Raw genomic sequence first — 24,568 nt, forward strand, 5'->3', positions numbered from 1 at the left:
GAGGCCTGGGGTCACTGAAAGACCTAATCTTAAGACTATAGAACACTTTTTCTCCCCTTACACATTACCATCACATTACTAAAGGTCTAGTTACAACAATTCCATATATCTGGTAAGTTATGTCCAGCTATCAAAAAAAAAAAATTACCAAGCATACTAAAAGGCAAAAAACACAACTTGAAAAGACAGAACAAGCATCAGAAGCAAATATGCCAGGGATCTTGGAATTATCAGACCAGGATTTAAAACAAGTGTGGTTAATAGTTTAAAGGCCTTAATGGATACAGTAAACAGCATGCAAAAACACATGGACAATGTAAGCACACAGACAGAAATCCTAAGAAAGAACTAAAAATAAATTCCAGAGATCAAAAACACTATAGCACAAATTAAGAATGTTCTTAACAGGCTTATTAGTAGACTGAATACAGCTGAGAAAAGAATCTCTGAGCTTGAGGATATACCAATAGAAACCTCCAAAACAGAAAAGCAAAAAAAAAAAAAAAAAAAAAAAAAAGACTGAAAAAAACCAAATCAGAACCAAATATCCAAGGACTGTGGGACAACTGCAAAAATATCTAACATATGTGTAATAGAAATACCAAAAGGAACAGAAAAAGATAAAGGAAAGAAAAAGTATTTTAGACTAATAACTGAGAATTTCTCCAAACTAATGTCAGAAACCAAGTCAAAAATTCAGGTAGCTCAGAGAATACCAAACAGGATAAATGTCAAAATAAAAAAAAAAAAAGGAAACCCAACTAGCCAACCAACAAACAAAAATCAATTACACCTGGACATATTATTGCCAAATTATAAAAAATCAAAAAGAAAGAAAAAGTCCTGAAAGAAATTAGAGGGAGGAAAAAAAAACAAACTATAGAGTACCAATAGAATAACATCCTTCTTCTCAGAAACCTGGAAAGCAAAAAGGGAATAAAGTGAAATACTTAAAGTGTTGAGAGAAAGGAGCCACTAATCTGAATTCTGTAGCCTGTGAAATTATCCCTCAAAAGTGAAGAATAAATACTTTCTCAGAAACACAAAAATTGAGGAAATTTGTTGTCAGTAGACCTGCCTTGCAAGAAATGTTAAAAGAAGCTATTTAGAAAGAAGTAACATAATATAGGTCAGAAACTGAGATCTGCATAAAGGAAGAACAATGAAGAAAGAATAAGTGGAGATAAAATAAAAACTTTTATTTTTCCTCTACTTAACTGATCTAACAGATAACAATTTGTCCAAAATAATAATAGCAACCATGTATTTAACTATGTATGCCTATGTAGACACCTTATTATATATAGGCTTAGGAGGGATAGGAGGGAGAAATAAGAATTATTTTGTTATTATAAGGTACCCACACTATCTGTGAAGTAGTATAGCGTTGTTTGACAGTAAACTTAGATTAGTTGTGATTATATATTGCAAACACTTCAGCAACCACTTCAAAAAGTACAAAAAAAGTATTACTGTTATGCTAAGAAAGGGGAGAAAGTGGAATAATATAAAATGTACGGTTTAAAACCACAAAAGGGGCCGGGTGTGGTGGCTCACGCCTGTAATCTCAGCACTTTGGGAGGCCGAGGCGAGCGGATCATGCGGTCAGGAGATCAAGACCATCCTGCCTAACACAGCGAAACTCTGTCTCTACTAAAAATATACAAAAAAAATTAGCCGGATGTGGTAGCAGGCGCCTGTAGTCCCAACTACTCGGGAGACTGAGACAGGAGAATGGCGTGAACCCAGGAAGCGGAGCTTGCAGTGAGCAGAGATTGTGCCACTGCACTCCAGCCTGGGTGACAGAGCAAGACTCCAACTCAAAAAAAAAAAAAAAAAGAAAACCACAAAATGAAAAAAGAGAGTAAAAGACAAAAATAGGAACAAACAGCAAGGTCAACAAATATAAAACAGTAACAATTATGGTCGATATTAATCCAACTATATCTTTAATCATTTTGAAAATCAGTGGTCTAAATATACCAGTTGAAAGACACACATTGTTAGAGTAGATCAAAGACAAGACCCAACTGGATGTATTATTTTAATTATAAAAAGAAATTTACTTTAAATATTAAGGCACTGTTAGAAAAAAGTAAACAAATGAAGAACAATATATATGTAATGCTAAGGTTAATCAAAAGAAAGCAGAACTAGCTAAGTTAATTTCAAACAGAGCAGACTTCAAAGGAAGGAAAGTTATCAGAGACAAAGAAGGATATTATGTTAATGATAAAGGGGCCAGTTCTCCAAGAAAACAGTCTTTAATGTATATGTGGCTAACAATAGTGTCAAAATGCGTGAGGCAAAAACTGATAGAACTGCAAGGAGAGGCCAGGCACGGTGGCTCACACCTGTAATCCCAGCACTTTGGGAGGCCGAGTTGGGTGGATCATTTGAGGTCAGGAGTTCCAGACCAGCCTGGCCAACATGGTAAAACCCCGTCTCTACTAAAAATACAGAAATTAGCTGGGTATGGTGACAGGCGCCTGTAATCCCAGATACTTGGGAGGCTGAAGCAGGATAATCGCTTGAACCCGGGAGGCAGAGGTTACAGTGAGCTGAGATAGTGCCATTGCACTCCAGCCTGGGTGACAAGAGTGAAACTCTGTCTCAAACAAACAAAAAACAAAACAAAACAACTGCAAGGAGAAATAGTTGAATCTAGTAACATAGCTGAACACTTCAACCCCCCGTTTATCGTAAGTGGACAGATTCAGCAGACAGAAAACCAGTTGGGCATAAGTGAATTCAGGAACACCATCATTCAACTGGTATAATTGACATCTACAGATTCCTTCATCAAACAACAGCAAAATATAGATTCTTCTCGAGCTCCAAGAAATATTTACCAAATAGACCACATTTGGGGTCAGAAAATACACCTTAACATTAAAAAAAAAAAAAAAATAGAAATCGTATAATGTCTGCTCTCAGACCACAAGGGAATCAAAGTCGAAATAAATAACAGAAAGACGACTAGAAAGTGCCAAAATATGTGGTGATTAAGCTCACTTCTAAACAACGTGAGTCAAATAAAAAACCCCAGTAGAAATTTTAAAATATTTTGAACTAAATGAAAGTGAAAACACATCTTATCAAAATTTGTGGGATGTGAAACCAATGCTTAGAGAGAAATTTATAGCATTGAATACATATTTTAGAAAAGAACAAAGATCTTAAATCAATAAATTTTCACCTCACAAAACTAGAAAAAGAAGAGTAAATTAAATCTAGCGTAAGGAGAGGAAAAGAAGTAAGAAGAAATCAAAAAAACTGAAAACAGGAAATCAAGAGAAAATTAATAAAATGAAAAGCTGGTTTTTTAAAAAGATCAATAAAATCGATAAGCCTCTAGCCAGGCTAACCAAGAAAAAAAGAGAGAGGACACAAATTATAAATAATCAGAAATGAGATGGAGCATCACTACAGATCCCATGAACATTAACAGGATAATAAAGGAATAGTATAAATAACTATATGCCCACAAATTTGACAACCTAGATGGCATGGGCCAATTTCCTGAAAGACACCATCTGCCAAAACTCAAGGAAAAATAGACTGTGTGAATGGTCCTACATCTATCAAAGAAATTGAATCAACAATTAAATAATCTTCAGAAAAAGACAGCACCAGTTACAGATGGGTTTGCTGGTGAACTATACCAAATATTTAAAGAAGAAATTATGCCAATTCTCTATAATCTCTTACAGAAGATAGAAGTACAGGGAATACTTTGTAACTCATTTTCTGATGCCAACATTACCCTACCAAACTAAAGGCATCAGAGGAAAAAGAAACTACACACCCATATCTCTCATAAACTCAGATGCAAAAATCCTCTACAAAATATTAGCAAATTGAATTCCACGTGTATAAGCAGAATTATACACCATTCTGAGTGGAGTTTATCCCATGTATGCAATGCTAAAATCTAGTCCAAAATTCAAAAATTAATTCATGTAATTCATCACATCAAGGAGCTAAAAAAACAAAAATCACATGATCAAATCAATAAATACAGAAAAGGCATTTGACAAAATCCAATACCACATCATGATAAAAACACTTAGTATGCTAGGAGTGAAGGTAACTTTGTCAATCTGTTAAAGAGCATCTACAAAAATACTACAGCTAATGTCATGCTTGATGAGAAACTCAAAGCTTTCCTATTATTATTAGAAACAATGCAAAAATGTCCCCTCTCACCACTTCTTTTTAACAGTGTACTAGAAGTCCTAGCTAATACAATAAGACAAAAAAGAATATAAAAGGTATACAGATTTGGAAGGAAAAAATAAAGCTGTCTTTGGATGTATATTACATGATTTGTCTTTGTAGAAAATACGAAATAATACTTTTTTTTGAAAAAAACCTTCTAGGACTAACTAGCAACTATATTAATAGAAAGGTTGCAGGAAAGAAGGTTATAAAAAGTCAATTGTTTCCCTATATACCATAAACAAATAAGGGGAATTTGAAATTGAAAACAAAATGCATCAAATTAGGTCCCTCAAAAATGAAATACTTACATATAAATGTAACAAAATATATATATATTTTTTATATACATATATAAGTTCTATATGTAGAAAATGATAAAACTTTGACAAAATATATCAAAGAATAACTAAATAAATGGAGTTATTCGGTGTTTATGGATAGGAATACTCAATTTTGTCAAGGTATCAGTTCTTCCCAATGTGCTCTATAGATTCAATGCAATGCAAATAAAAACGCCAGCAAGTTATTTTGTGGATATCAACAAACTCATTCTAAAGTTATAAGAAGGCAAAAGACACACAACAGCCAACACAATACTAAGGGAGAAGTACAGACTGAGAGAATTGACACTACCTAACCTCAAGACTTAACCATAAAGCTACAGTAGTCAAGACAGTCTGATATTGATGAATGAATAGACAAAAAGATAATGGAACAGAATAGAGAGCCTAAAAATAGTTCCACAAAAATGTAGTCTAGTAGCGTTTGACAATGGAGCAAAGGCAATACGATCTTTTCAACAAATCACTCTGTAATACAGACCTTACAGCCTTTATAAAAATTAACTCAAAGTAGATCATAGATCTAAACGTAAAATACAAACCCGTAAAGCTTTTAGAAGATAACATAAGAGAAAACCTAGATGATCTTGGGTATGGTGATAACTTTTCAGATATGTTACCAAAGTCTTCATCCATGAAGGAAATAATTGAAAAGCTAGATTTCATTAAAATGAAAAACTTCTCCTCTGTGAAAGACAATGTCAAAAAAATAAGAAGACAAGCCACAGATTGGGAGAAAATATTTTCAAAAGACACATATAATAAGGGATTGTTATCCAAAATATACAGCAAACTCTTTAAAATTCAACAGAAGATGAGATAACAAACAACCAGGTTCAAAAATGAGCCAAAAACCTTCACAGACACCTCACCAGAGAAGACATACAAGTGGAAAATAACATGAAAAGATGCTCCATATCATATGTTATCAAGGAAATGCAAATTAATTGTAATATGGTATCCTGGAGTGGATTCTGGAACAGAAAAATCACAGTAGAACGTAGAGTATGGACTTTAGTTCATAATAATACCATATCATTATTGGCTCTTTAGCTATAATAAGTGTATAAATTAACACAATAGGTTAATTGTAGGGGAAAGCTGGTATGGAGCTTATAAGAACTCTCTGTACTATCTTCTTAATTTCTCTGTAAGTCTCAAATTGTTCTAAAACAAAAATTTTATCTTTTTTAAAAAAGTAAAAATCATTTCAGACATGAAGACTAAACCTAACAGAATATAAGAACAAACACAGACAAGGAATGGACTGTGAAATAATTTTTAAAAAATAAGATACCACCTCATACCTATTGGAGTGTCCAAAATCCAGAACATTGACAACACCAAGGGTTAGTGAGGATGCGGAGCATCAGGAATTCTGATCTATTGCCGGTGGGAATACAAAATGGTACAGCCACTTTGGAAGACAGTTTGGCAATGTCTAACAAAACTTTAAAATGCTCTTACCATGCAATTAAGTAACCATGCTCTTCAATATTTACCCAAAGGAGTTGAAAACCTATTCTATACAGAAACCTGAACACAGATGTTAATAGCAGTTTTATTCATAATGGCCAAAACTTGGAAGCAACCAAGATGTCTTTCAGTAGGTAAATGGATAAATAAAATCTGGTATAGCCAGATAATGGAATATTATTCAGCACTAAAAGGAAATGAGCTATCAAGCCATGAAAAGGCACGGAGAATCCTTAAATGCATATTACTAAGTGAAAGAAGTCAATCTGAAAGGCTAGGTACTGTACAATTCCTATATGACATTCTGGAAAGATAAAACTGTAGAGACAATAGAAAGATCAGTGGTTGCCAGGGGTTGGGAGTGGCATGAGATGAATAGGCAGAGCACAGAGGGTTTTTAGGGCAATGAAAATAAAAATACCTTGTTCCGTTTTATAATGATGGATAACACGTCATTATACATTTGTCCTAACCCATAGGATGTATAAAACATCCTATGTATAAACATAGCTCCCTAATGTAAGCTATGGACTTTGGGTGATAATGATGTGTCAATGTAGGTTCATCAACTCTAATAAATAGATCACTCTGGTGAGAGATGTTGATAATAGGGGAGGGTTATTCCTCTGCGGAGCAGGAAGTATATGGAAAATCTCCGTACCTTCTTCTGAAAGTTGCTGGGAACATAAAACTGCTCTTAAAAAATAAAAAGTCTCTTTCTAACAACAACAACAAAAAGCCACTGAGTTAACGTCTGACACCTCTATATATTCAGAGCTCCTCTTGCTCTCCTTTTTTCTAGTAACGGATCCTACCCCCATTCAACGGAGTGGGCATGTTACCCAAATTGGTCCAATCCAATTTCTTCCCTGGAAATAAGGTCAAACTCCTTCTGAAACACTTTATAGTGAAATTGTAAGTCAGAGGCTTCCCCTAGCCAGATCACCCAACATCCAGAGAAGCTGGTCTGGGTGAAAAAGCTGGCACCCAAAAAAGAGTGAAGACAAAAGATCTGGCAAGCACTGAAGGCTTCTATGTTCCTGAATCCAGTTGTTACTAAGGCAAGTTTTATCCCAATCCTTTGCAGAGTTTGGTTATTTCAGCCAATAAGTTCCACTTTTTAATTTTTTTTTTTAGATTGACTTGGTCACTTGCAGGGTCTTAATGACTCCACAACAGGCTCCTTAAGGGAGTGTCTTAGTTTATTTTCTGTTGCTATAACAGAATACCACAGACTGGGTAATTTTTAAACAATAGAAATTTGTTTGGCTTACATTTCTGGAAGCTGGGAAGTCTAAGATCTCAGGGCCACATCTGGTGAGAGCCTCTTGCTGTGTCATAACATAGCAGAAGGCATCACATGGTGAGAGAGAGGGCGAGAGTGCACAAAACAGAGAAACAGGGGCTGAACCTCATCCTTTTATTAGAAGCCCACTCTCGCATTAACTAACCCACTCCCTCCATAATGGAATAATCTATTCAAGAAGGGAGAACCCTCATAACCTGATCACCTCTTAAAGGCCCCACTTCCCTGTACTGTTATATCGGCAATTAAATTTCAGCATGAGTTTTAGAGGGGGCATTCAAACCATGGCATGAAGTGATGTTTTCATGAGTTTGGTTATATTGTTTTTACACACTGCATTGTACCTAGCACAGGGCCCTGCAAAGAATAGAAACTCAACAAATAGTTGTCAAAGTAATGATTTTTTAAATTTCCTTTTGAAATTCTGGAATAGTATGTAAGATGTTAATATTAATAAAATTATTATGTGTAGGAAATCATGAGCAAGTTCAGAGTCTCAAGAGATACTCCTACTTAAGTTGCCTGTTTTCCAAAAAATGCACATATTTAAACATGTTACGAACATATTCCTTTTCATTAACAGTCCATTGCCTCCATATAACATATCCTTTATACCTCGTCATAGTGAAAAGTGCTTGATATAAATGTATTCAAATTTATCACATATTAATACACTGCCAATCATATAACAAATAATGTAGATGTGTGTGCTTATAGTACATGTGTGCGTGTGTGTGTGTGTGTCAGTTTAACCAACTTCTTAGAAGATATATTAATTGCACTTAGAAAACCTGAGATGTAAATCTAACAAAGTAAAAGCTGGCTCCACAGTCTCTTAAACAGGCCCCTTTCTATGAATTCTGTGTGTAGCTTGTTCATAAATATGGAAAGTATCTGAAGATTTTCTTTTTACGTGTCTTGATTTCCTTGAAGACTCTGGCACACAGCATGAGATTAAAATAATCTGGCATTGCTGGCTCCTTTGCCCACAAATACCAAGGAATAAATATTAGAATGATGGATTCTCTTTCCCTTGTCAACCAAGAATATGTTCCAGCCTGGGGCAAGTTCTAGGGAGAAATGTTAAAATAAACAAATAGAACCAAAGAGTAGCTTTATTCTTTTATTCAAAGTTTATTAAAATACAAGAACAAATTGTATAAGCACACATACCACTCAGCACCCATATGATAACACTCTTTCTACTGATAATCTCCAAAGCAGTTCATTTTCTGCAACTGAGAAGCACATATGAGTAGCATATGCACGCATGCATTCTCACCACATTTACCCAGGACTCTTAGCATCATGTCCCGAATATTCTCCTTGCCAGGGAGACAAAGATGGGGAGAGGCAAACTAATGTGACTACATCCAACCACTAACTGAGTCGATGACTCTTTCGTCAGTAGTTATCATCCGCACACTGGTCAACTCTGCACATCTCTGTCTCTCTCTTCGGGTGCCCGATTACTTGGGCTAGTGAGTCTGGTGACAATGTGATGCAAAACTAAACAAAACTGGCCAACATTCCCTACCCAATATCATTTCATTGCTTTGGTTATAAAATACTGGATACTTATTTCTTCACATCCCCCAATCCTAACACACATAAAACCCACAATGACCAGTGACATGGGCCTGGAGAAGTCTTGAGAGAATTTTCTTTATTTCCCATCCCCTTCTGTGGGTTTCTTTCATTCATGTGTTTACCTGTTTGCTTTTTCAGGGGAGGGGGAGAAATGGAGGGTTTGAGCCAAAATAGTGACTTCATTAAACATCTGCTGGGTCTTCGAAGTCTCAGTAAATATTGAATAAGCTCCCTGGAGCTCTGCTGTTGCTGCCTAAGACGGGCAGTCAGCCCTGACTTGCATGAGCAGTCTTGTTTGGATATCTGCACATGTTTGCCTTCTATTGGTTCAGACTCACCTTGGAACAGAGCTGGGTCTGTTAAATCTGAGACCTTGCTTCTGGTACTATACACATAGGGCATTAGGAAGTGGCCCGATGTTTTGCTCATCCTAAAGTCACTCAATGACTTGCAGCAGCCTTCAGCCTTCCTTCAGTTGTGAGAAGTTTGCTTTCAAATCTTCCCAGATTTATAGACCAAGCCCTCAGGGCCTTGTTCTTCCCAGTTAGCAACTTTCTAGCTCTCCTACCCTAGATCCCCTCTTTTCTTAGAGAACCTTTTCAAGATTGTGCCAATTGCAAAGCAGACATTGGTACTCAAGCCCCATTCCGGAAGTATATATGAAGAGTGGGTTTGGATTCTATTTTTAGAGTGAAGGAGGAAGTTGGAATCTAACTATATATATTTTAACTCTGATTTTTGGCAATACCATTAAGGGGGGGGGAAAAGGGCTCCTAAAATTAAAAGCCTTACTGTCAGTCTCCACTGCTGAGACACATGACATTGGGGATGTTCTGAAAAGCTCTAAATGCTAGCAAAGGTTTTCATTAATCCTTCAGTGGGACAGAAGTCAGTGTCTACATTTTTCCTTTTTCAATGGTCATATGACTCTAATTAAACTTATTTTCCAAACCATCAGTCAGAGGTCGGGTGGAACAAATGTCCAGATTCATCCATCCTCTTATGATTGACATAAAGGGACATCCTGTAAATCAGTCAATCCCTCTTGCTTTGCACATAGCCCACAGGGCATGCTGAGAACACCTTATAATCCACCTTTGATTTTTCCCAAAGGCGTATATATTGTCTCTAACCTGCCCTCTAGAATTTTATGCAGCAAGGCAGCACCAACATGTGACCTCACCATATTTCATAATTTTTATTTAAGAGCCCAAATAGTAAAATACACTCAGGCAAAATGAAAGACAATAGGCTATTCTTCCCACCTTGATGAAAGAATAAGCACTTCCTGGTTAATGGGAGAAAAAATTAATTAAACAAACCCCTGGGAAGTTGATATTACCAAAAATCAAGGAGACGTTCTATAAATGAGGCAAAGACACAGGACCAGAGACCCAATGTGAAAAAAGAAAGTCATGTAAGTTAAGTGGCTGTCACTTAGCTATACAAAGCAGGAATAGTTACTAATCTGCCTCTAAGGAGGTCAGTTACATTTTAATAGCTGTATGAAACACTTCTACATTACTATGCAGGCATCTCCATTCATGCCCGTTCAAGAAAATCATTGTTGATCCCACTAGTATTTTCACTAAGCAATAAATAAAGTCAGTTTTTGATAGTTCCAAGACATAAGTCTTTCAAACAATAAGTGTTTGAGTAAACCCAGATGCTATGATAATATCTAAAATTTCTTGGAAACTATTTCAATAATAGACAAGCTAATGCAGCTTAAAAGGCCTAACTGATAGCTCCATGTAAACACAGCTTATGGGAGAAACATGATTAGGGAATAAGAAAGAGAACTCAGACTTTTATATATGATATAAATATATCATAGATTTATACTATGATATATAAATAGATATACTTTTCCCTGTGAGACTAAGAACTACAATTCTTCAAAGGAACCTACCTTATAAAACACATGATAGGTAGGTGAGTATTGGCAAACTAATAATTTCTCAGGATATCAGCTAAAGCATTGATTTGCCTCTACCTCAAAATAATGAGTTCTTGTTAATTTCATAAAAGAATACACCACAAGAAATAAAAATTCATGTTGCGATAAATAGGTTACATAATTACAGACTTAACCCTGATAACACCAAGGCATTCTACATAGTGTAGGATTCCTGAGCTTTGTCCATTCATTTTCTCCATTGGCCCTTCCACAGCCTTTCTTCCAGAAAATTCTTACATGTTCTATTGAACATCTTTCTCCCTGGTAGCCTATGTCTTTCTACGTTTCCTTCCTCTGCTTCATTTCTCCATTGGGCTATCCTCAGGGAGAATTGTCTGCACACACATAAACGACCTCCTTCTTTAAAAATATAGCACAACTGGGTGATTTTTCCATCATCCTTTTCCCCAGTTGACTAGCACTGCCTCAGCCAAATCTCATCCCCCCACCGGCTTATCTGACATACTGTTACATTATCGTACATATAGAACAAAGGGGAAGCTTAAGGACAACAGTGTGAATGTGCTGCAACCAGGTTCTTTATGTTACTGCTTTAGCGTCCCACATAAATCTCAACACCATTTTGAGGTTAAAAATCAGTGGGGGCCGAGATAAGCCTTGAATGTAGAGGTTAACAACTGAGGAATCGGAAATGATTATTCTCAGTATGATTTTCCGGCAACTCATTAGATAACATCACATTTTTGAAATTTGTTTTGTTTCTTTGTGGGTGGTTTTTATAGAATTTAAAACATTAGAAAGCTGATGTTGCCATGAAAAATCAGTCACAACAGAGCTTTAATATTTACACAATATACCAGCTAGTGACGTGATTGATATGTTGCTCCCATTTAAAAAATAAAATAAAATACTTTTGATTCTTGCACACCTAGTTCTCATGCTTTTCTCGTTTCAGACAACTAGTTTAAGAATGTATTTTCAACTTTAATTTTTATCTATCCATTTTATTTTTTTATTCAGCTATTAATGGAATGGACAAAAGATCCTTTGACTGTACCATCAAATACAATCATATACTATGATTTCATAATAGTCTCACATTTACAAAAGAAATTATGATACGAAATTGGTTGGTCTATTCTTTTGGGGGCTATAATCTTAAATATTACTTACAGGTAAAACTATAGTGTCTATTTTAAAAAGAAAAATATATATATATTAAAATAGCATTATAATCATATACTATAGGGACTTTAGATACTGAGGGACTAAACCTCAGCTAATGGGACCAAAGGAAGATCCAAGTCCAAATTCAAAGGTCAACAGAAATTCCATGATACCGGGGGTTGCCTCATAACAAAGCCTCCAAAATGGTTGATCGGAATTATCTCTAACTTCCTCTTCTTCTATTTTGCAATGGAAGTAAGCTTGTTTGTTTGCACCTATTCTTCATTATAGCTCACCTACTGTGGGAGGAAATCAAGGCTGTGCTGAATGGCCATGGTACCTACCTGCCACAGCAGCTGAGAATATATATATATATTTGTATGTATGTATGTATGTACGTATAATTTCTTTAGCACAGCATTCAGAGAGAACACTGCTATAGAGACTGAGATTAGGAATGACTTGGGCCATATAGTGATTGTAGGAATGGAGAGGAAAACACCAGCACCACCAGACCCACTGGTTTTCCTTTAATAGGTATCATGGGGTATAATTAACCCACTGAAAATATACATACCACATACATGGTTCAAAAGTAATTATTTCCAAAAGAAACCCCTCACAATTAAAAATATTTAAGTATTTCTTTTCTTTCCATCTCCCCTTTCTCCTCTCTAGGAGCATATGACAAATATATTGTTTTTATATGTGTATTCTCTGTGCCACTTTTAGTTGAGCTCCTTCTTCTTTTTCTGGCCTTGTGTATATTTCTATGTTTCTGTGGTTAACAAATGAGTCCCACTCTCTACAGCTTAAGGTTAGAAACTGTGAATTTTCCAAATCTTTCTGCCTCCTCCTCCCTAGCTTGTCAATTTCATTTCTTTTTTAGCACTCTCTCCACCTGCCTAGAAATTAACCCTCAGATTACAGATGATCATTCTAACCTCCCAGATTGAGGGATCATTCTTGGTATCTAAAATATACCAATAAATTCTGGGATTTGAAGATTGAGAGCACTACATGGCTAGAAACTGGAACATCAGAAATGACTCTAACATAAGGTCTAACCTTAACACCAACGTCTAATCACAACACCAATGTCTAACCACATGGCCTGGGCTCAAGGACTTGTAACATTTGAGAATTTTCCAACTGGGCTCCATCCACGCCAAATAGAGCCAAGGCAATACCCTTTATCCTAACGTAGACAGTAGCTTCCCTAATGTAGTAATTATTCAGGTAAGTCTTTTCTTCTGCTCTCAAAGCATGCATCAGCTGTATCAGTTCCTTCTCAATGCAGAATGAACACACGCTGAATCAGGGTTTCTTCCTCTCCGTCTTGGGATCTTTTCACATAGGGCTTTTTACTAAGAAGAGAGGTGATACTTAGCCCAATGCCATTTGAGTAGTGAAAGAAGTATGGAGCTGTTAGAGATTCATGTTCTTCCGATAAACTTCTGTCTTTCAGTAAGCCAATAGGGCTCTGTTGAAATAGGGATTCAGTTCTTAATGTCCTTGCCTTTATATAACTTTATAAAACAATGAGCTCTCTTATAATCATACCTTTAACCAGCTAATCTAGTTTTCTTTCATCTCTTGCTGAAATTCTTCTCCAGCCAATGCCGGACTTCTTGAAGGTTGTAGGAGAAGGGGCCCTTTCCTCCCAGATAAGCGATTTTCTGTCTCTGCACAATGCACACACGTTCAAAGGCTACCCCGTAAGCTATGTTGGCATTATTGTCCATGCGGTCAGCCACAACTCGGCACTGGGGCGGCAAGGAGAAACGCTCCAGAAGCTGCTGGGCTGCTGCACATCGATCTTCCTGGTTCTGGTGCTTCTTCACCTCAAAAGACAAAGAGGAGTCCCCAGGTATCGCCCAGCCATCTGATGGATGAGCCTCATCAATGTAGACCAGCAGGAAGTCGGCCACTGAGGAGAACTCTTCCACCAGTTTGCGGAAGGCTGGCAGCTGGCTCGTGAAAGGAGGTCAAGTGGCTGAACCAAAGTTGACCACTAGTGGGCGCTCAGGGCTAGCAAAGTCAAGGAGGTGGCATGCGGCGCCCTCAGCTATCTTCTCCTGGGTACCGTGGCCACTGTTGTCACCTCCTTCTGCACTGGAGACATGCACCACACTGGAATTGGGGGCATCCTCACCCAATTTCACCTGAGAGTAAAACAAACAAAAAAAAGAAGGTGAGAACATCACATTAAACACATTGCCACTTCAATTCACATTGAATAGTTACAATTGGCTCTAACACAGTGTGGTATTTCCTTCAGAGCATGTGGTAAACATGTATCAATTTGAGTAAAGAGGCTTCATGGCAGGTAATGTAAAGAATGGCCCAAAAGAGAATAAAAGTCTTTTTTATTCTGTATAGTCACTGAAGGTAATTATTTTCATCACTGAAGGCACTGGAGTTAACTCTTTTTATAATTAAGCCAAGGCTGGTATTCTTTACTATCTTTATTTTGCTGTCAATTCTTAACATGCATTCGATAACAAATGATTAATTGACTTCATTTTAAAAGTTAGAAGCAAATGGTCTACTTTAAGACAAATTATCAGGGTCTTGGGACATGGTACCTCCTTCTGAATTCTGAAACACCAGGCAGGACCTTTATTTTCTTGCACGATACTAAGTCATTTAATCTCAACCAATGGCCAATGATACCAGTGGGCTCTATTCTTGGCCAGACCTAGAAAACCTGAGGTCTACCATTTATAAGAAGGGTTACTTCCACTTAACCTCTTTAGTGATTCAGTTTTCCCACCCGTAAAATGGAAATAATAATGCCTGTCTTCCACATATGGCAACTGGAGGGCAACAAGAGAAAAAGAGCTCTTTGTGCACTGTAATTATATGGGTGTGTGTTGCCCTTATCAGATGCTACCCCACCATGTGAAATAAAACATCATCATTCTTGAGCAATTTTGTGTTTAAAATATATATCTATCCTGAGCAAAGCTTTGAACTCTCCTCAATATGGCATCCTCCCTGGAGGCTTCTACTGCCACTGCTTACAAAGTGGTTCTTACCACTCCAAACTTACAATTTCCATTTTAAAAAAAAAAGACAAAAAGAAACAAAAATGGTTACTCCAGAGTTCTATATTAATTTCTCATTTTCCAAGTGTGCTTGTTTCCCTCTCTTTATCTAGGCAGTCACACCAAAAAGTACTTTTCTACCCCACAATTTGTTAACAAGCTCCTCTGAATTATAAAATATTGGGGCAGAAGAGGTAGAGATAAAAATTGTTTCATGTGCTCCCTTTGCACATGGTTTAAATAGTTGAAAACAGAATGAAGGAAAGTTTGCAGCCTTTGAATCTTTAAATTGATAATAAAAAGCAGGCAACAGTAAAAGAGCCAATTACTTCAGTTTGCATTAATACAATTGGATCTTCCTTGGAATGGTTTAATCAAAGCCAATAACATTAGGGACAACTTACGACAGTACGATTGATTTTTATATACTATCCTTAATATTATAATATACTTCCAACTGGATCGACTTATTTCCCTCATATACATATAGCCACACATAATGCTACTGTTAATTGAAGTCACTTAGAAGTGAATTGTTAAAGATGTAACAATCCAAACTGATATAACACACTCAAGGGCTTTTAGTCAGAAGCTTCTATCTAATGTTAATGCATAACTCATTTTAACTGTAGAGAAAGAATTGAAGTTCTTTCTCTCCCTTCTAAAAAATCCTAGCAGGGCATGTTTGAAATAAGCATTATTAGTGTTCTAAGAGAAATCTTATGGTAATCATCTTCCTTCTTAGAAAGGAAGCTGCTGGTGTGATTTAAGTAAGTACATTTTGTTTTTTAGTCACCGCCACAGAGAAAATTATTTTACTTATACTAACTTTCTTGGTTAATTTGCAAGTGACACTAGATGCAGAAATCTAATAAGCACATTTAGCTGGATTCTTTCATATGAACTACACTAGTCTTTAAGGCATGAAAATATACATCAAATTTAAAGATATACATGTTGAAGGTATCATAAACATTTTAATCCATGGGTTATTTTTGTACTTCCTTTTTTATAGATCTAGGTAGTGGGTAGCAGCCTCTTCTCTTTAGATCTTTCCCATTTGAAATAATAGTAATGATTCTAGAAGGGATGCTTTAACAATATCATGTTTACTGTGTACCTCAACATACCGTGATAAGAAGACCTAAATGCATTCAGATTACTCTGTTATAGTGACTTCCTGTTAAGTAAGCAACCTGTACGCTTGTAGGTTCTTGATAGGTAAAAACATGCATCTGCATTTTGGAATCATTTTTGAAACCTATGAACAATTATGTGGCCTTGATAAATAGGCCTCTAACCCCCGACTCATCCAAGCAGACCTGTTGATCCTTTCATTATGTCTGATTATTCAACTGAATAATCTAATCTGATGCTTTTGTCACAGGAGGCTCTCTTGTTACCTGCAGTAAATTTTCTTGGGAAGTTAATGCACCCTCTCTTTCTTAGAGACAATGTATAGTTCAGCTGCAGAATTCTTTCCAAAACACAGACTCATTTGCCTTGGGAAATTTAGAGTAAGTACAACACTGTCATTCTAAAATAAAAAATTAGGAAAGTTACCAAAGTCATAATGCTCTTTATGTGGGGGATTTAGCACTTTGTTAGGATTAGGGTTAGACTGGGCAGTATTTATTTTATTGAATGAATGCTAGTTGTTATAATCCTAGGTCAGTGAAGAATTTTACACATAATCATCACCCTGATCTGCAATGAACATAATCATATCTGGGTGATGGATAAGCTCACTGAGGCAGATAAATTTAGAAATATGAATCCTGGAGCTGTCTCGTAGAGTACTACCATAATCACCACTCAGTGTCATTGATCCGTCCTTGATTGTCGCATCTGGTCAGTGCACAAAACAAATGTGGCCTATTCTTTTTATTTTTTTTGAGCAGCCAGGGTCCCTTACTGAATCTTATAATGTCATAAATGGATATTCTTATTCATGAAGGTGCCTAGACAAGAGAAAATGCATAGATAAAATTAATATTATTAATAAAACTAAGAAGGAAAAACACACACCCACCATCCATAAATCCAAATGTGAGTAGACCAGTAGTCTGCTTTTATAAGCTTCATATACTAGTCATAAAATGTGTCCATCTTTGCTAAAACCTGATGGAGGACAATTTAGCTAAAATAAAGAAAAAAACACTTTTTTTAGATATGGAAGTTTCCTTTAAACTAAAAGAAAATATTCTAAAAGGATATTACTGTTCATTCTCATATCCCCATTTGGTCACCATAAAAATTAAATTCCTAACAGACCAGAGTTTCAAATGGAGAACTTCTTGGTTTGCTGGGTTATGCGCCCTGCTGAGACAGGCTGGGAGAATCACCATTGTCTTCGATGATGGAAGATTGTTTGCTCTCCCCAGGAGCAAAGCATTCCTTGACACAGAGCCAAAATGATGAAGAAAATAAAGTCGGTCCCATAATAACATTTAGGCTGCAGGAAAGAAGCTCAACAAAAACAAGTTATCCCTTGGTACTCCCAAACTTTGTTTTAATTTCCCACAGTGGCACAGAAAGTCTGGCCACAAGTTACCTATCATCTTAATTTCTCCTTCTTAGAGGGTTTGTGTTTGGTTTTTGTCCTTAATGAGACATATTTGCCAAAGAGGCATTCAAAAGGCATTTTTTACTCTTGCGGAAGAGTAATTAGGTCGGTACCTCTTTCCCTGCCAGCATTAGCTGCTCTAAAGAGAACCCTGCCCAGTATTTAATGCCCAAACACAAGCATCATTTCCACTAATTGGTCTTGAAGTTCCGATGTTCCCAAAGGGTCCCTTTATTCTGCAAGGATCAGAAAGGACATACGTAAAATGTGATATTGTCATCGCTGACTTTTATCTCTCTCATCTGCACTATTACAGTGGTCCTTTCTTACGATTTTGCAAGCAACATCAACACAACACCAACAAAGGAGGTAAATAAAGGATTTGCATTTTTACAACAGAAGACATCTCTGGGCCAAGTTCAGATGTTGCAATGGACATCTTTATAAGTATGAACATGAACATAAACAGATAGCATATATAAAAATTTGATTCCCTTGATGATGTTCAGTGTTCAGTGCATGAGGAAAAAGGAAATGCTGCTTTAGCATGTGGACTGTGAAATGCAGGGCAAGGGAGAGAAAAGAACCATTCATCAAGTAGAAGCAGAAAATACAGCATATACTACTAACCTTGTTTTTTGTTTTGGAGTTTTATTTCTTTTTCTTTTCCACAGCCTGAGAAAGGCTTGTGGACAATATATCACATAATCTCATAATAGAATATAAAGCAAATCATAAAAATGAAGGGTGAGTGTGTGGCAGCAGAATTTTCACACATACTTCTTGCTGTCCAAAGCCCTGAAAATGGCTTTATTAACTATCAGGAAGTTTCAAATTCTTTGACATAATGACCAGGCTACATCAATGTCCTTAGAAACATGGCCAAACTATCATTAAGCAGAGATTTAACCATTTATATTCAGATTGGCCAAATAAATCAGAGTTGAAGAATAGGCTACGTACTCCTTCCTCTGAGCTCAATTCCCTTTTAGCTATTCTCTTTTTAATTTGTACCTTGAAAATGTAGCTCTAAGCTCTATCATTCCCCAATGTTTTATCCAAGTGATGGACAAGCTGTGGCTGTGGCCTGCTTTGTGTTCTTTGGGGACTGTTACTCTCTTAAAAGGGCCATTTTCCATTGTGGAAGCTAGTGTCAAAGGCTTGAGGTGAATGAAGAGGAGGAGGAGAATGTTAAAGAGACCCTTTCAAAACCAAAATTATATGTTCAAATGAATATGTTTTCTGTACCTCTGCAATATTAACCGTGCAGAAGCTAAACTGCCTGTCAGCATCTATACCGTGTGTTTACTTTTACACTTCATTTAGGTAAGAGCCAGGCTCCCAGACAGAGCAGTTTGCTTATTGGTTGCATGTTTTTAGTCTCTGAGCACCAACACAAGGATATACTATTCAGATGCAATGACACTGACTGCAGAAACTTAAATAACAAACACCTTTTATTCACCTCAGGGTCTCTCACCAGTGTCTATAGACTTTTCTTTCAATCAAAATTATACACAGAATCCATCTGTTACTAAACTCACATTATCTTTAAAGGCTTCTCCATAAAGTTAATTCAAATCCTTTTCAACCTTTTAAGAAAGGGTTTATTTAAAAAAAAAAAGAAAAGAAAAATTTATTTTGTTCTTTCTTTATTTCTATGTTGCCCCTTGTGGAGGCAAAGCATAGGGATAATACTTTTACTCCACTTTCTCTATGTATCTTTCCGGGCATCTGACATGCAGCAACAAGGAGAATTAATAACGGCAAATCACATGTCTAGTTTTATCACATGGGCACACACCCCTCTCATCCTGGAAAACTTCACTTCTAGGGATGGGCAGCCTTGAAATAATGCAAATCAGGATTATGAAATAGTGTGATGCCATCTCAAACAGAACCTCCTACAATGTCTCTAGAAATGACTACACCCAAAGACAGTGGCACAGATGACAACAGCATTCAGAGAAGTGATTCAACCTGGTTGGGAGGTTCTGAGTGACCCTCAAATGCCACCAGAGAAACCACTACCCTTGCCATACTTGAAGACAGAAAGAGACCATCATTCAGTTCCAGCTGTGTTCATACTGTTTCCATTTATCACACACCCACTCCAGTCTTGTCTTTGGACATGTGGGTCCTGAGGTTGCTTCTACACATGGTAGCTATTACATAAATCATCAAAAGCAAACGTAATAACATCAGTCATGAACTTGGTCACTAATCAAATCAGTAGGCAGGGACAAAAAAATACAGAAGAGGAATATACAAACCATATGCAAAAAGAAAAAACAAATCACTCATCCTTCCCAATTTCCTGGAATAGGAATAACAACATATTGCAATACAATGGAACACTATACATTAGTGAAAAAAACAATAAACTTTATTAAAGAGGTATTTGTTTGGTTTTCCATTTTATGTTCAATAAGCTGCTTAATAGGAGAAATAACCTACTTAATATTTGTGGGTAACATTACAGCCCCCATTGTTTATGTGAGAGATGACTTTTTTCATGTTTTTCTTAATGAAACATGACATTTATATAAGAAATCTATGTATATAAGTAAAATTCTTCCAATAAGTGCTTTGTTTTTGTTTTCTTTTTTTCTTTTTTTTTTTTTTTACTTTATAGACAAAAGGCAATTGTCCTTCCAAAAAGTAAGAGTTTAATATACTGAGATCAAACCACTGATATTTACATGGTGTCTGCTAACACATATAAAATAGGATGTTGAACAGGGAACTTCCTAATTAATGTCTGATATACTTGTGTACTCCTCCACCTGCCTCCAAATTGCCTTCCCCTAAAACAAACCATAAAAACTTCCCATTCAATGTATACTTTTGTGGAAATGAAATGATGAATTCAATATCTACTTCTCTAGATCTCCCATCCTCTCTGACATGCACAATATAAATGAGTTTTTACTGTTAGAACCTTGAGCACCAATTCATATTCTCATAAAAGAATTTCCATCTACTAAAAAGAGCTCTTGCTATTCACATTTTTAACAACAATAAACACAAACTCTCTTTAGGTTACTATCAGTAATAAAGACATGTATTGTGGTAAAATTTTCCCAGTTCACAACAGATATTTTCTTCTCGAACATCTGATTTTCAGAAGAACAATCCTGTCCTGAATTCTTTGTAATTTTACAAGTTACTTCTTCTCTTTTCCTGGTGCATGGTTTTATTTTTCTAGTGTTTATTTATGGAGGACGCATTCCCTTGTGCCTCTACTATTTCAAGTTCCCTGTCTCTGGTTCTAAGGTGCTGCCTGCCTGAAGCACACCACTTCACTGAACACCTGGCTTCTATATTCCTCTAAAATACAGATGTACAGTTCCTTTTTCTGGCATCTTGGGCAAGGTCCCACTACACTTTTAGGGAAACCAAGATTGTCTATTTTGATAACTACTTTTGCCAAAATAGTTCATTCTTCTCAAGCCTGGTTGAGGGGGTGGAGGGGAACTTTAGAAGTTATATGGGCATAGCAGGTAGCAGAAAACTGACAAAAGACCAGGGCCAAAATCTTCCTCTGTGCCCCTGAAGATCTTAGCTGAAAATGCTCTACCAACATCTCTAACCAGCAAAAAGCCTGGAACACAGTATTTTGCATTTAGAAACTAAGATCACCACCTCTGATTTTGAGAGAGCAGCCCCTGGACGCTACCCGACCAGGTAAGGGAGACCACTGCCCTAATGCTCATAACAGCTCTGAGATTTAATGAAGCATAGACCCATCATCTCTCTCTAGGGCAACGTATTTTATTTTTGAGAAACAAAGTAAAGGAGGCTCCCCCTTGCAAATGCTGGATTTCTGACAGCTAGTTTTCAGATTTTTCTTTTGCAAGTTGATATCTAGTAACTCAGGACTCACTGCCTGAAAATCGCTTCCAAAGGGTTCAAATTTGAATCAATGTAGAGGAGGTGGTACACCGCTGCTTGCTTTCATTAACTCTTACCTCGACCAGAAACCAAGCAGCTATGATGCCCAATCACACTTTCTATGACCATTTTCTTATTTTGTCAGCTGTCTGAGAGTTTTGAGTAGCATTTCCCATTTCTTGCTTTTCAGTACCCACCCCTCGAGCATACTTCCTCAGTGTACCTCACTTGATAGCCTCACATCAAGCAAAAAATCAAAATTCCAGTTTATGGCAAGAGCAGAATAAATGCAGCAGTCTCTTCTTCCCGATCATTTTCTAACTTTTCCCACGTCATTGTACCAGCACAAATGCCTTCTACTCCCAAATCACAGCAAGATATGAACAACCCTTAGTAGAAAGACTCCTTATTAGGTCACACAGAGGTATTATGGCTTAATAGCTGTCACCCTCCCAAACTAACCTGTGCAACAGGTGTAGAAAGTAAACTTAGAGGCTCACTTGGCAGCCCCACAAATAGGGCTTCACAGCTCTCACCCCCGTGCTCCCAATGGCCTCTGGTCCCCAGCACGTGAGCCCCTGCCCCTGTAGACCTAAGAAGAAGCCCTTCTCAGCTCAGCTCACCTGTTTGTAGGCATCGAGGAGGAAGCTCTTCCAGACGCAGCGCAGTCCCTCTGAGGTCAGCATGCGCCGCCACTCTCCGCGAGTGGACTTGGAGCGGCTCAACAGCAGCACCACGTGCTTGAGCAGAATGACCGAGTCATAGAGCGCCAGGAAGAGGCAGTTGGAGAAAAAAACTGGCAGAATTTGCAGTGTGATCAGCAAGTCTACGCTGAGGATGCCCATCTTCTCTGCCTCCTGAGTCAGTTCCCTTGTGCGCTCTGGTTCCCCTTCACCCTCTTATTTAAAAGGGGGGTGGTGATAAAGGGGGTGGGGGAGGTAAGGGGGAAGGTTGGGGGTTGGGGGAGAAGGGGGAAAAAAAACTAAATTAAAAGGAAGCCCAAGTTGTCTCCTCTTTCAAAGAAGCAGAAATGGCAAGACTAAGTCCAGTCTCCAGCCCGGCAGTTGGAGTGTGCCCATCAATTCATTCAATTCGGAGCTGCTGCTTTTTTTTTTTTTTTTTTTTTTTTTCAGGATTTAAGATGTTAAAAAAAAAAAAAAAAAAAAAAAACTGGCGTACTCGTCCCTAATCCAGTTACCCCTGTCAGAGTCCGTTAAAGACAGGCAGTTCTACTTTCATTTCCAAGCACCTATGAGACTGTGGCAGAGATTTTAAAAATTTTTTTAGCCTTTCATTGTCTCTATGATCTTTAAACGTAGCCTGTTTCTTTCTTGAATTGCCAGAGTTTTTTGTTTTTTGTTTTAATGCGCTTTAAGGGTAGTTGTTTTGTTTTGGTTTTTTTCTTTCTTTACTCCGTTTTACACACACTTTCTGTGCTTCTCTTTCTCCCAGTCTCACTCACTTCCCCAGGAGCGACTGACTCCTCTTTTTTCTCACTCTCTGTCTTTCCCTTCTTGCTAGCTGTCTGTGGTGCAAAGTGCCTCTCTCTGCAGCCCTGAGAGTCTCCCTGACGCCTTTTATACATTCCCTGGCTAATTGCTGCAATAGAGAAATGAAAGCCTAATCTTGGTAAAGATCTTGACGTCATTGAGAAAGAGGGCTTTACTTTGGCCAGGACTGCAGTGAATAGAAAAGCAAAACTCGACAACTTTTTTTTTTTTTTTTTTTTTAGAAGGGGTGGGGGAGAGACAGTGGAATTTTGCTTTGTGATTTAAAGAGAGAGAAGAAAACTAATACCCTTGACAGCTTTCAGGAAATGCTTCCAAACTTTGGGAAAAGTAATTTAATATAATGTGCAGATTGATTTGGCCGACACTCTCTCTTCCGATTATCATCATCATTAATTTATGAGGGATTTTGGAAAGAAAGGATCCTGGAAGGCAGGTAGAAAAGAGGAAGAGTTATCACAGGTGGTCTTTGCTCTGTTTCTTGGAAAATATGAATGTTTATACACAATCTTTACATCTTTATACCATGACTCCAATTCTTCGTAAGATCTGTGACCTAGGTCCTTTAAATTTTTTTGAGTCATTATCTTATTTAAGAAAATGCAAAGTGAGTTGTAGGTGGAAAACTTGTAAACTATTTCAGTACCATCACAGCATTTCTTTAAAGCTTCTTGCAGAAACTTGAATACAGGTTTCTTTTTAGTTTTACCCAAGCTTCTAATGAAAAAAAAAAAAAAAAAAAAAAAAAATCCAAATTCCTCCAGACAGGGAAGGAACTAGGTGACATTCTTTTAGCTTCATTTTGCAGATAAAATTAAAACTTTCCATTGACTAGCAATAAGAAGCCAAAAGGCTGAGAAATTAATTATTTATGAAAGCTCTTCAAATTTGGTGTTTCACCTGCTTCTGTTAGCATAACCCCTAAGAGACCTGATACTTTAAGGAATCTTCCTTTTTGTTTGAAAAAAAATTTAATTAAATGTATAGGAGGTTAAGAGCAGACTGAATTGGCTCAAGGTGCCACACTAACCATTGTTCAATGGCTTGCCGCTCCCATGAGTCTTTAGGATAGATATTTAGGCAGACAATGCTTTGGCAGAATGGCATGACCCCCATTTTATTCTACTTTTTCATCCTGTGTTACCTAACAGATCACCTCTAGGAATTATGTTTTCTTGGAAGAAGGTAAGGCAAGTACAGACTTCAGGATGGGGTGTAAAATTGTAATTGAAAATTAATTAGCTGAGTTTTCTCTGTAGCCAGAGCTCTCATTAGGCATAAGCTAAGCAGTAGGTGCAAGCTTGTGGTTAGTGTATTGTGTATTTTTTCCATGTGGCTAAAACCTTCATGATCACAGAAATAATTCAGAAGTCTAGACAAGAGTCATTAATTTGTGGTCCTGTGAGCTGAATTCTGCATATTGATGCATTTTGTTTGGTTGGCAGGTTGCTTTTTGCCTTTAAAAAATAATAATCAAAAGAGAATGCCTTTAGGTTCTGTGAGATCAGGGATTCTTGCCCACTTT

The 24,568-nt window shown here is 37.1% G+C and overlaps 1 protein-coding gene across 6 annotated transcripts in view; it reads right to left on the bottom strand.

Annotated features, from left to right (window-relative positions):
- Positions 1 to 8,457: 8,457 nt before the first annotated feature.
- The window catches only part of DIO2 (iodothyronine deiodinase 2), a 186,363-nt gene continuing 170,252 nt past the window's right edge, over positions 8,458 to 24,568 (bottom strand). For 4 of the 6 annotated variants that reach the window (XM_037984328.2, XM_007987466.3, XM_073011224.1 and 1 more), the window contains 3 exons: positions 22,159 to 22,433; positions 17,108 to 17,215; positions 8,458 to 14,190 (listed from right to left, as the gene is read on the bottom strand). In XM_037984328.2, the coding sequence (XP_037840256.2) occupies positions 13,591 to 14,190; positions 17,108 to 17,215; positions 22,159 to 22,380 (930 nt within the window). In that variant the 5' untranslated portion in view covers positions 22,381 to 22,433 and the 3' untranslated portion in view covers positions 8,458 to 13,590. The remainder of the gene's footprint in view (positions 14,191 to 17,107; positions 17,216 to 22,158; positions 22,434 to 24,568) is intronic. The other 2 variants (XM_037984331.2, XM_037984332.2) reach the window with 2 other exon arrangements.

Source organism: Chlorocebus sabaeus, chromosome 24 (assembly GCF_047675955.1).
Source record: "Chlorocebus sabaeus isolate Y175 chromosome 24, mChlSab1.0.hap1, whole genome shotgun sequence".
Taxonomy (NCBI): domain Eukaryota; kingdom Metazoa; phylum Chordata; class Mammalia; order Primates; family Cercopithecidae; genus Chlorocebus; species Chlorocebus sabaeus.